We start from the raw sequence: 13,326 nt of genomic DNA, 5'->3' as shown, positions 1-13,326 counted from the left end.
CAGTGTCTTGGTGACATCAATGAAAGTGTAAATCAGGGATCTTTATCCAGGTATAACATTTAAACCAACTGAGATATTTTGATGAAACTTGGCATTTTATATATCTTGACTTGATAGTGTTTTTAATACACTCATTCATCCAAAATCCTGTTAATGCTAAACAAAATTTCAAGTGTATGAGCTTCTGTCATGTTGATCTTTAGTGGGTCTGTTACCACTACTATGCCTGAAGAAGAGTAAAATTTCCATTTTCAGGAAAGAAGGGACAGTATGTATGGACAGAAGGCAAAGATGAAGAAGCTATATCCAAAGGCATCTATAATACTTACACTCAGAAAAATCTTAGGTATTCACAGGTTAGTTCTATTATGTTAGATTTTAAAGGTATTCACAGGTTCTGTTATGTTCTATTTCAACTGATAATTCTTTAGTCATTCTTTTTGTTCAGTGTTAATAAGAAGCAATAGTTACATGTTTTAAGAGTAGTGGTTTATTTCAATGAAAACATTAAAGTTTGTCCATAAAAGATGAATTGTCAAATGCAACCAGCAATAGCAAACTGCCCTTCAGCAACTTTAGTGAATCCTCTCAAGGAATAAAATTAGCAGTTAGCAACAGAAAGCAGAATTGTTTGTTCTACATTTTTTTAAAAGAGATTAAACCATATTAAATTGAGTATCAATGCAGTAATGAGGAATATGCTGCTTACATCCACTTACTGTTTTAAAACTTGAATCGGAATTTATTTGATCTTATTTTATTTTTTTGTATTTTCTTTTTTTCAGGTAGCTCCTCTTGATATGTACAATGAAGTGAACACAAGGACAAACCTACCTGCTCAGATTGAACTGTATGCCACTGGCTCGAGCCAATATGACTTTCTGTTCATTGCCAAGGGAGGGGGGTCAGCCAACAAAACTTTCCTGTACCAGCAAACCAAGGCTCTGCTGAATCCAGAGAAACTTCTCAAATTTGTTGATGAGAAAATTAAGGTATATATGTCTTTTTATGTAGAGTTTTATGAGTAAAACTGTTTTGTCAATACAGTAAAACCTGTTATGAGAGACCGCCCCTTCTGCCAACCAAAAGCGGTCTCTCAAGACAGGTGGTCTCTCATAAGAGGTGTGAAAATGGACTGGTTTTCAGGGTCAGTTGTTAGCGTTGTTGAAAAATAAATAATACCCATACTCACTGTACATGTATCATATTCTTTATTCATAAATCTTGTTAAATATTGCATGCATTCCTCTCAAAATATCTTTATATAATAAAGATATACATTTATCAAACAACGAGAATAAAATGTATATTTCAACATCACATTAATAAAAAAAAATGAACAGTTAGATATGATGTATATATCTTATTCTATACACTTATTCACTTGTTTTTTAAGAAATCCATTATACTTCTTTGTTGACATGTTTTACTCAGCTGTTTGGTCTGAACATGTATCTCAGTTATTGCCTTTTCCTGAATCAACTTTCCACTTACTGGTATGTTTTTACTCCTTGCAACACAAAACCACTCCCATACTCGCTCTTTCAGATCTCCGTAAACTGTCCGTCGTGCCGTGGCATATTTCCTCTGTGCTTGTGCACCTTTCTGCTGCTTGTGCACCATTCTGCCATTCGTTTCTAATGGACTCCTTGTCTTTTGTTTTGTTTTTTTGGCGATGCGGTTGTTCATAGAAGTGTCAAAATGCATATTTTGCCAAGAAATCTCGGTTGCTGGTCACGTTCAGGAGGTGGTTGTTTATAACAGAGCGTTTATATAGTAAAATTGATGCATTACGATTGTGGTCGGAAATGACAGGTGATCGCTCATAGCAGAGGTCGCTCATGACAGGTTTTACTGTACAAGTGAATAATCCAACCATTGGGATGTTAATAATATAGATGTATACTTTAATGCAAAATAACATGCCATCTTTTAGTGACAGTGTGGGTCTGTAATCTATATGTGCATCATTCAAAGGATTGTACAGTAACATCCCATGAACTATTAACATTTTGAAAATCATAGCATTTGATTGAATACACAAGAACATGTACTTTGATGATTGATTTTTTTGTGTATCAAATGGTTTTTAAGATCACACCCCAGCAAGGCCAATTTACAAAAGGTTGTAAATCTTGTAAGATTTCATATAATTTTTTTGTGTGACTTTATCGTGTATTTTTCAGGCCTGTTTTTGAGATTATTAAAACTCTGCATGCTTTTTTATTATTGTATAATAGGAAATATATATTCCAACAAGATCATTTTGTGCCCAGTAACTTGCAGTAAAAAAAAAAGGTGATGTCATATTGATGACATCATAATCTAATGATAACACAAATCTATGCTGCACTTCGTTTGACACAATATACCCAGCATTCTAACATAAAGAGCATGTTCAAAGGACGTTTAATTTGATCTCTTTACTAGCAAATAGTTCAGTCTTGTTTATGTTCTTCACTTGAAAGTTTGCATGGGTCTTGATTAGTTTGCAAATTGACTTCTAAAGTTTTACTTAACTCTCTGGAATGTCAGTCTCAGTATAGAGTATGTGGTTATCATTTACATAAGATCATTCATTAATGTGTCTGATTTTATTTCCACTGTACAAATTTGATCATGGATGCCCTGTTCAAAATATGTTTGTGCCTTCTTTATGCAGAAAATCCCCTGGAAGTTTATGCTCTGGTTGGAAGATTGATTTGTACCTTTCTGTTGTCTTTTCTGTACAGCACATGTGAGACATAGGAATCACTTTCTCTAACACTGTTGTATGTACAGCCATTGGGCACTATTTATAATAAGCAAAAGTGGATCACTGTTACCTACATTTCATGATCCATTGATTATGGTAGGATTTTGCATTTAGATATGTTTCTCCAACACTGTTGTATTTATAGTCATTAACATGATGGGGTTTATTCATCTAGGAAGACACCATTATCTGCAGATAAAATAGGTCACAGTTACTCTGCATTTCATGCTCTATTGAATTAGGTCATGTTTTTGCATTTATCTTACACAGTTGTTGTGTACAGTCATTCCTTTGGGAAAGTACTATAAACCAATGGCAAGTGTAGGTTACAGTGACCTTTTTCTGACTCTTGTGACTTTGCAAAATATTTTGAATAAACCAGAGTGGAGTAGGCAAGACATAACATTCCACTGCATAATTGTTACTGTGTAATTTATTTCTGCCACTTTGTAGGTAAAGCAATAAAGTATTTGTTAAAAACATTATTTTTAGCTTACAAATGTGTTGTATTTTTAGTTGTTATAATTTTCAGACCCTGGGTACAGCTGCCTGTCCACCATACCACCTGGCTTTTGTTGTGGGAGGAACGTCAGCAGAATACACCCTCAAAACTGTCAAACTTGCTTCTTGTCGATACCTTGACAATCTCCCCACCCAAGGTCAGAGAGAACTTTGGTTATCACCTTAATCTTCTGTGTGGCATTTCATTCTGTTGTGTAGCCTGGCTTGAATTTCCAAAATGATTCTTGCTATAGAGTTGCATGAATTTTATTAGGTTTGCACATTTGCAAACCTTTAACATCAATTTTGTTTTCTTTTTGAACAGTGCTTCTTGGTAATACAAACTTTACTTTTTGTTAAATGAGTACAGTGGTCCCCCTCTTATACAGCCGCCACGTTTGCACCAGGAAAGTGGCCTTATAAGACTGCTTGCCTTTCTAGAGGGGGAGTAAATTTTTTGTGAAAAGTATATGTAATGTACTTAGTAAGAAAGCTACATACTTCAAAGCACTTGATATCTTCATTTTATATCTTTGTTTAAAAGTAATGTTAATTATTAAAAGGTTCTTCTTCTTATAATAATAGACAATTCAGCTGAATATACATTAATATTTCTTATTCTTGGTGTAAGCGTGATATGCGAGCGGTATTATTGTCATGCACATTCAAAAACATCATTTATTTAATCTTGTTACATACATAATGCTCTTTCCATTTGCTTCATTTTCTCACTGCTGCTAAATAACCTCCTTATTGGTTACGACATTGTTTATTTGAGCCTTTTCAACATACAACTTTTGTTTTAATCGAGTCATTTCTACATAAAATTGTTCAGCAATCCCCCTCCCCAGTTCATCCGATATCGTTGAAATAATGTTTCTGTTAATGTGGTGACATGTTAATGTTTTGTAATGATTTATGCAGATGCTGCTAACTGTATGTAATTTAAGTATGCAGGCGAAACTTTTGTGGAATGGATGAAATGCCTTCTTTGTAAAGGAAGTGATAATGTGTTGTCATGTGATTTTTCAGTCTTTGTCTGGTACCCTGTTTTGTTCAAGGTCAAGGTTAATTTCTGTGTGTGTGTGTGTGTGTGTGTGTGTGTGTGTGTATGTGTGTACTAATGCACAGAATATATTTTTAGCCTATGCTGACCCTGTTATGATCTTAACAATTATGTCCAGTTGTAATCATCAAAGAGAAGAACTTGACAGATATGTGAAGCCCAGAACTCTATCATAACATTATTAAGTCCATTTACTGTAAATGTCGGCTTTTATAAACAATGATATAATATTACTGTTACATGTATTTTAGTCAACACTTCTTTCCGTAATAGAAACTTGACATTGGGAGACATGTATCAACAAAAGAGATAATCTGATTACTTATATTATGATATGAATAATTATTGGTTCTGGATACATTTGAAGAAAAAAAGTGTCTGCTTGTGAGGGGAACATTTTTCATTTTTGTACTGATATGCTGGCTGATGGTCATGTTAGACGGGTGGCTGTTCTTGAAGGGTACTTTTGAATACAAACTCGTTGGTGCCAAGGGATTCTGTCCATAAGAATCAGGTGGCCACTGGTCGGTGGGGGCTGTTCAAGAGGGGGACTACTGTAACTACACTTTCTGATTGTCATTATAAAAAATATTAGCAGGAAAACTCAATATCAGCAGAAGAACTCTAAATTGTAAAAAAAAAAAATTAAGGAGATTTTGTTGGCATGACCCTGAATTTGCAGTTTTCAAATTCTCAGACTGCCATTAGTTTCTGAACTAATTAATATCAGCAATCAGTCAATCTCAGACTGACTTTAGTTTCTGAACAATTATCACCAATCAGTAAATCAGTAAATAATTGAGGACGGTTTATTAGATCATTTTATGCTTCACACTTTGAAAACAATATTTTTTCTACAAAAGTAAAAGTAGTTTAAGTTGAAAGTTTGCTTTTTAATGACATTGAAACAGAAAAAGGCAATATACATTTAAACGTTGTTGAAACAGTTGTGTTACATGCTACATTAGGTATCTAATTAATTTCAGAGTCATGGTCACAGATCAGTGTTTAGGTTGCAGTCATATTTGTTCTTCTGCTTCCCACTTAACAGGCATTTAAGATAAAAGGTTGAAATTTGGTAAACTTACATATTGTGACTAGAATATTTTTGGCATTGCATATTTTGGTCAAGGTCATGGATCTGTATGTTTTCTTTTGTTTCTGCTTTATATAATAAAAGTTTGAAGTACAGAGATGAACCATGGTACGCATTTGTTTCTCATTTTGATGGTGTCTTGTGTACCACAGTCAAGGTTTTATCTTCAAGATCACTGACCAGTTATTTTCTTTAACCCTTTTCAGCATTTTTTTTCTAATATCCTTTGAGATAGATAAATGAAACTTTGGCATCTTCCATGTCTCCAGTAATTTTACACTGTCTTGAAGGTTACAGTCATATTTTAGTACTGTGAAATTTTATGTCCTCTCCATGGTAGACACAGAATTTGATTGTTACCATTTCATTTGTACATGTGCGATACATGGCTGAGGGAGACAAGCAACAAGTTCAGAGTGCTGTGTTGTGTTTGTCAAAAGGAAATTGATGTTGAATCAAAATGGAAAGCACAAAAATTATCAACAATGGAACTATATTTTTAATATTTTGAATTAAAAATGAAAAAAATCAAGGATTTAGGGCTTACAGTGCTGAAGAATTAGTTTTTCATTGAAAAGTTTTGAAAAAGTGCTTCAAATTCCTAATGAAATATCTTTGCAATCTTTGTTTTCACTATTTCTTGCAAAATTGCATGGAGTTATGGCCACTACTTAACTAGAAACTCTGTCCTGCAATTTTGTTTCCTCTTAGTAACATTTACAAGATTTTTTAATTGAAATCAAATTTTGTATGGGACTTTACATTAACAAGACCTTCAGTTTTAATCAAGTTCAACAGGAGTGTTTTTTATAACATGCCCTATCAAAATTACATTTTCTATGGCTTATCTAGCTGTTGTTTCCGTAGCAATTATGTGGGAAAACCTATCTTCTTCTTCTTCAGAATGGCTAAGCCAAGTTGATCAAACATGAACATGAATGTTTCTTAAAACATGCTGCATCAAACTTGCATCCACAGTTCATTCTCCTAGCAGTGATGTAGCTTCTATAGCAATGGGTGGAAAACCTATATATACTTATCTCCCATCTGGTGTAGCTATTGTTACTAATATTTAAACAAAAACTACAACAGAATTATTTTCTCTCTAAACATTATATACATTATCAGACACAATATGATAGGTAGAGTCCTAGCATGAAACAACATTAAATATTATTAGAAACTTGAAATAATGCTGGCCTGGGTGCCTTACAACCTAAGGCACCCAATTTATTATATATGCCTGCTAAGCACTGTTACAAGGTGAGCAGTATCAGACGCCTTGTGCCTCTTGCTGGATTATACCCTGGCAGAATGTGCAAGGCAAAGCATTCCACAGACTTTGTGTTATTAATCAGATTTTTATATATGGAATATCAGCTATTTGTAATGTTTATACAAGTTTATATTAAAGTTATAAAGGCAGATATATATTTGTACTGAGATGATTGTGTTTTTTCTTATCAGGTAATGAACATGGACAAGCCTTCAGAGATTTGCAGCTTGAGGAAAAGATTCATACCCTGACAAAGAAGACAGGAATAGGGGCCCAGTTTGGGGGCAAGTATTTCTGTCATGATGTGAGGGTCATTCGATTACCCCGTCATGGTGCCTCATGTCCTGTTGGTATTGGTGTATCATGTTCTGCAGATAGACAGGTTGGTACTAGTTCAATTTAATACATAAGGCATTTTTAACAACTTTTTGTTGTTGTTTTAGTCAGTCTTTTGTTGTGGAATTTTTTCCAACTTTTTTTTTTGTTGTTAGATATGTGAGACAAATGTTCCATTATATACATTGGTATGTGCAATGTTATTTTTTTATTGAAGAATAACTGCAGAAGGCATTCTGTACTATTTGTTAAATACAAAACATCAATACAGCTAGGAAGGGGAGTAAAGACTGCCCTGAGAGTATATATCCCATGGAACATAAACCCTAGTGAATGTATAACATAAACCATCTATTGGTGTGTATCAGTTCTAATCCAGTGTGGAATATCTGATTACTTTCACTGTCAAGTGATATTTCAAAGCTAATTAGATTAAGGCTTACACTACATCTCCTCTCCTGAGAAGTTTACATTAAAACAAAACGTGATCTGATGACCACATTTATAAACAAGCTACATCAGCTTCATTTGTACAAGTTAAGTCTCTCAGGTGGTTTTGACAGTCTTCCCTAACTTGTGAAATATCCATTTTGACTGGTTGGCACTGCTTTGCTTTCATTTGAGTCAGAGTTTCAGGGTTTGAAACAGTCACTCTGAGAGGCTCCGATAATGTAGTAGGCATGGGAATTAAATTTCTCCTGTTATGCCATATCTCTCCCTTATCAGTTACTACCATGTATGAACGAGGTGTAGATGCCTCAGATTTAATAATAACTGAAGAAATATGATATTTAATCCATACTTTATTACCTACCTGAAGTTTTTTCATATTTCGGGAGCGATGTTGACGATCATAGTTTCTCTTTTGAGTTTGCTTTTGATAGTTTTCCAATTTCTTCAGTTTCATTAAATCAGGCCATTTTGGTTTTTAAGTTGTTTGGTGCCATTGGCAAAGTAGTTTGTAATTTCTTCCCATCAATAATTTGGCATGGCTGTATTCATTTGGTAATAGTGTTGCACAATATGTCAAAAGAGCTATGTAAGGATCGTTTGCTTTTTTAAGCATTCTTTTAATTGTTTGAGCAGCTCTTTCAGTGAGACCGTTGCTCTGTGGATATTTTGGACTACCTGTAATTTGCTTGAATCCATAATTTTTTGCAAATTCTTTGAGTATTGTGGATGTTTATTGCAGACCATTATCTGAAACTAATACTTCTGGTATACTGTGTCACGCAAAGATTGATTTGAGATGATTGACAATTGCTTTTGAACCTGTGCCTTGCAATTTTTCTATTTCGATGTATCATGAGAAATAATCAGTCACCAAGAGATATGTACCATTCAGTTCAAACAAGTCTGAAGCAACCCTTTGTCACAGTTGACCTGGAAATTCATTTTTTATCATTGGTTCAGCTTGATCTCCTGAGTTTTCGATGCAATTTTGGCAAGACTATACCAAGTGTTCTAGCTGAGTACTTAGTCCTTTCCACCAAACTGACGTTTTGGCGTGTTCTCTGCATTTAACTACTCCTTGGTGACCATCTTGAATTCTCTCTAGGATTTCTTTAAAAAGTGATTCTGTTTCTTTTGCTGGACATTGGTCTTGAGAATGATTAACTCTCTTTCCACATCTCATGCATCCTTTTCTGCTGACATTATTCTGTTGAACTTTTGGGATTTTTTTGTTTCTTGTTTCTCATATTTCAGTGATAACGATTTTACTGCAGTCATTAGTTCTCCAGTTGCTTGTGTAGTTGATTGCTGCTTTTCACAGCCTCATTTTGTCAAGCTTGACTAATGGCAGACTTTAGAGTTAGATTTGCATCTAACTGCAGTTTTTCTGACAGTTTTGACCAACTACAAGTCAATCTCTGATCATTGCATCATGTAGTGGCCCAGAATTACAATTATCAGCTAACACACAGATAGCTGTAACAAAACTGTCCACTGTTTCCCCCTCTTCCTGTTTTCTTCGATTAAATTTTGGCCTTTCTAAAATTATATTCCTCTTTGGAATGAAATATCACACGAATCTACCTGTCATGGGCTTCCACTTCTTTTGATCTTCCTCTGTCAGGTTGAATGAAGACAAAATATCATCAGCCTCATTTTCCATGGAATAAATCAAGGTATTTATTTGAATTTCTTCCTTTTTTTCACGAAATCCAGACGCTTGACAAAAGTGTTCAGAGCGCTGAAACCACTTTTCCCAAGTTTCAGGTATCGAAAAGTCAAATTTGTCTGGATTTGTAAATTGAAATGAAGCCATTTTCAACTCTGATAATTTTAATCTTGTGTTTTTACCGCTCCCACCATGTAATGTTATTTGTTATTGAAGAATAACTGCAGAAGGCGTTCTGTCCTGTTTATTAAATACAAGACATCAGTACAGCTAGGAGAGGGAGTAAAGACTGCCCTGAGAGTATGTTTCCCATGAAACATAAACCCTAGTGAATGTATAGCATAAACCAGCTGTTGGTGTGTATCAGTTCTAGTCCAGTGTGGAATATCTGATTAATTTCACTGTCATGTGATATTACAAAGCTGATTAAATTAAGGCTTACACTACAGTATGGAACAATGATCATAATTTATGGGCAGGAACTCTGTAGTTTTGTGCCTTCCAACAAAGTATAACCATCATGTGGGAATGTGGGACTTCCCTGTTCCACACCACTAAATATGGTGGATTCCAGTAATCTAATACCATTCTTGCCCCAAGTTTTGGAATGCAACCTTGATTTTTTTTCTTTCTCTGAACAGCTTGTAAAGGCACCCTAAATGTTTGGACAGTCATGGTCAGTAAGTCAATAGAAAAAATAGGTTTTATTCTCAGCCAGGAAAAGTCCTTAACATTTTGATAATAGTTACTAGCAACTGGAAAAATCAGGAATTTGAAGCAACCACCAAAAGACAAAAGAAATATAATTTAGTTTTAACAACTGATTGTGAGTTGAATTTATGGAATTCTTACTAGAATTTTTGGAGGTTGTGGAATTCTTGGATCTTAATTTTGTGGACATAGAGCAAAATAAGTAATAAATGGGATTAACAAACAGAAAGATAATTAAATCTAATACATTGCTTGAGATTAAAAACAACAAAAACAGTGCTGATATGTACTGTTTTTAAAAGAATGTCATTAGTTGTCATTTTGAGGTTATAAATCAGTTTCTAGCTCTCCTGATCAATGACAAGAAAATCCAGAAAAGCGTATGGGATGGCCTGTTGTCGGTGTGCCCCTTTATCACAAGCTTGTTATATATAGCTACCTCAGTGTCATGAAACTTTACACGCATTCATTCCAACATCTAGTTGGTCAAAAATGTTTCTTATAGCTACCTCTTGTAAACCTTTTGGAAGATTGCCATGAAACTTTACATACACATTCATTCCAAGGTTTAGCTAGTTCCTCTTTCATGATGTACTTTGTCAATGTTAAAATACTAAAAGACATTTTTTGAAAGCATTGCTTCTATTGAACTAAAAAATGTCTTATGACACTCTCTTTCTTGCCTTTTTTTAATTGCAAATGGAATATAGTTCTAACTAGTGTTCATTATTCTAGTTTGTTGACTTACATCTAATAAATATGCTGCAGAAATTCCTATCCTTTAAAACTCGGTATTTTAATTCAGTATGAAACTAACTGATGTCACCATATGATTGTAGGTCACTTCATTCCAATAACACATTGCAGCTTAATTTATATTATGTTATAATGAATAAATAAATCCTTGAAAAACAGACATAATTTTTTGGTATAAAATGGACAATTTTTGTAATAAATTTCTTGTGTGAAAGACATGATACTGTTCAGTAAAGTATTCCTTGAATTTATTTAGTGTTAAATGTAAATAAAAGAATACTACCTAAATTGAAGACCTTTTATATAATTGTGTACTGCAGATTCTGGGAAAGATTACAAGTGAGGGAGTGTTCCTAGAACAGCTAGAGACAAATCCTTCCAAATATTTACCTGAGGTTGAGGAGAAGCACCTGGGAGGGGAAGTCATTCAGGTGAGATAACTCTGATACTGGTCTGAGTCTTATAGGATTTAGTCATCTCTCTATTACAATCGATGCCAATTACTTTGTTAATAATGTTCGATATTTATTCTGTTCAATCACAGCACTATTAATTTAACCCTGACTCAAGCTTATACATTTTTAAAATTTGGGGCTTAGACATTTTTGAAAAATCGGATTATTATGATATCAGCACACATCATAAACTTCTTCTTCATTGGCAGGACAGGTAGTGGATCTCAACAGGAATACCCCTTGAAAACCCACAACTAGAAATCATGATTTGTACCGATTCCAGTATGCTTGGTTGGGGAGCACACTTGATACCAGACTTCACAACAGTCAGTTGCAAGTAGATGTGCCAGGAAATGGCTCTTTACATCAGCCTTCTGGAAATTAAGGTCATCCTCAATCATCAAACAATTGTTTAAACGGATATAATGGCCAGATATTATGGTAGTAGTCATGTACCTTCTCAAACTAGGATGGATAAGATCACAGGACCTTTGTGTCATGGTATGGGATTACCTTCATTGTTGTTCCCAATACCAGATAAATATTCAGGTCCATCAGGATGGCTCAGTGTTCTAGCCAACTCATTGTCAAGGAGAGGACAATTATCCATCCTTCCACATTCAATCGGGTTTATACCTTATAGGGTCACCCAATAATAGATCTTTGTGTGACAAGGTGAAACAACAAATTGCCCACCTTCATCTCCCCTTTTTTGGACCCAGATGCTATTAGCCATCAATGCTCTATCAGTCAGCAGGGAAGTGAATGTGGGCCTATGCCTTCACTCCATCAGTCCTGATACCAAAAGATTCCAGAAAGTGAGACACAAACTGCCAGATAGTTCTGATTGCCTCTCTTCAATGGGATAAATCCTGGATCAAGAATCTGATCTCCCTGGAGACAGACCTACATAGGAAAGTCACGACAACCCCTCATGACGACCTCAAGCATCCCCGATGTGCCACTGTTCCATCCATGTCCAGAGAAACTCATCCTTCATGCCTGGCCCTTGTCAAGGAATTTTGAGACAAATATACACAATTATTTAAAAACTCACATGAGGCAGATAAAATAAATGTGATAGGCATGTTTCTGTTTACAAATAGATGCTGACCTTAATGGATTTGTTCAGGCTATTAGAGCAAGATTTTAAATTTAAAAAAATGAACTTTTTTAACACATACCTTGTTAACTTATTTTTTTTTAAATCCTGATGCAACTAAGTAGCTATCTTTTTGAATGAGTTTTAAAAAGTTAAATTGACTTCATATAGACAAATAAAATATTGGGTATGCATACTGATAAGATGTGATTAGATTCTCTTTCAGTGAGAGAAATTTTATGTATTTTCTTTTTAACATATACATTTTGGTTTGCATTTGTGCAGTTGATTATATTTGTTTTATAACACAAATTTTTTTTCTCTATCAAATTGTTCTGCATCCATGGGTAATCATGTAGTGAGCAATCATACATGTTTATCAGAAGTAATGGAAAAAGTTTGAAGTTATCTGTTTGTCCATTAACACATTAACCCCTTGTGATGAGTTTAAGTGGCAGGAGGTAGTAAGTAGCCTACTGCCAAGCTCTGTAGTGCCAAGGTCATTTATGATACACTAAAGTGGGTGGTATTATAGAAAGGTAGACAGATGTAGCTCTACAATGATACCAAATAATCTGGAATATCTAGTTGCACTACAAAATACAGAGGGAAAAACCTCATTTTTTGGACCTGATTTTTTCTACCCAAAGTATGCCCATGGTCGGAATCCGATTTTATGTCTGGGTTTTAGACTTTTTGGTCTCAGACCTAAGGCAGACTGGTAAGAACTGCAAACAGACAGATGAACCTTTGCAAAAAGTAGGATAGAATGGGCATTTGAAATTAAGAGTGGTCTCTATATGAAAATAATGGGTCTTTCAAGCAAAAACAAAATTTTAAAAAATGAACTCCAACTTCTACCCTTCTGCTCATGTGTGAGCCAAATAGCCAATGAAAAACGATGTTTCTAACACAACTAGGCAGTATGTTATTGGAAGACCACCTGGAAGTTGGTGTTTAGGATTTGTTCAGAAATAGCTTTCAAAATATTTTTCCTCGAATTTCAGATGGAAACGACAAAAACTCCAGGGGTTAATGTGATAAAATACGTTCAGCTGTTCCATAGATATTATATACTGGTAATATAATATATATATAATATACATATACATATTGTACAATGTTGAAGATACATTTATTGTTTGCTCTC

General features: G+C 34.5%; 1 protein-coding gene across 3 annotated transcripts in view; it reads left to right on the top strand.

The window, feature by feature from the left end:
- The window catches only part of LOC149781469 (uncharacterized), a 40,112-nt gene that overhangs the window by 14,723 nt on the left and 12,063 nt on the right, over nt 1-13,326 (top strand). For all 3 annotated transcript variants that reach the window (XM_089935555.1, XM_089935556.1, XM_089935558.1), the window contains exons 5-9: nt 256-356; nt 786-992; nt 3,288-3,414; nt 6,886-7,076; nt 10,940-11,050. In XM_089935555.1, the coding sequence (XP_089791681.1) occupies nt 256-356; nt 786-992; nt 3,288-3,414; nt 6,886-7,076; nt 10,940-11,050 (737 nt within the window). The remainder of the gene's footprint in view (nt 1-255; nt 357-785; nt 993-3,287; nt 3,415-6,885; nt 7,077-10,939; nt 11,051-13,326) is intronic.

The sequence above is a fragment of the Sinohyriopsis cumingii genome, chromosome 15, assembly GCF_028554795.1.
Source record: "Sinohyriopsis cumingii isolate HCF-2022 chromosome 15, ASM2855479v2, whole genome shotgun sequence".
NCBI classification, from domain to species: domain Eukaryota; kingdom Metazoa; phylum Mollusca; class Bivalvia; order Unionida; family Unionidae; genus Sinohyriopsis; species Sinohyriopsis cumingii.
The sequence above is the reverse complement of the archived record's forward strand: the minus strand, read 5'-3'. Positions and strand labels throughout refer to the sequence as shown.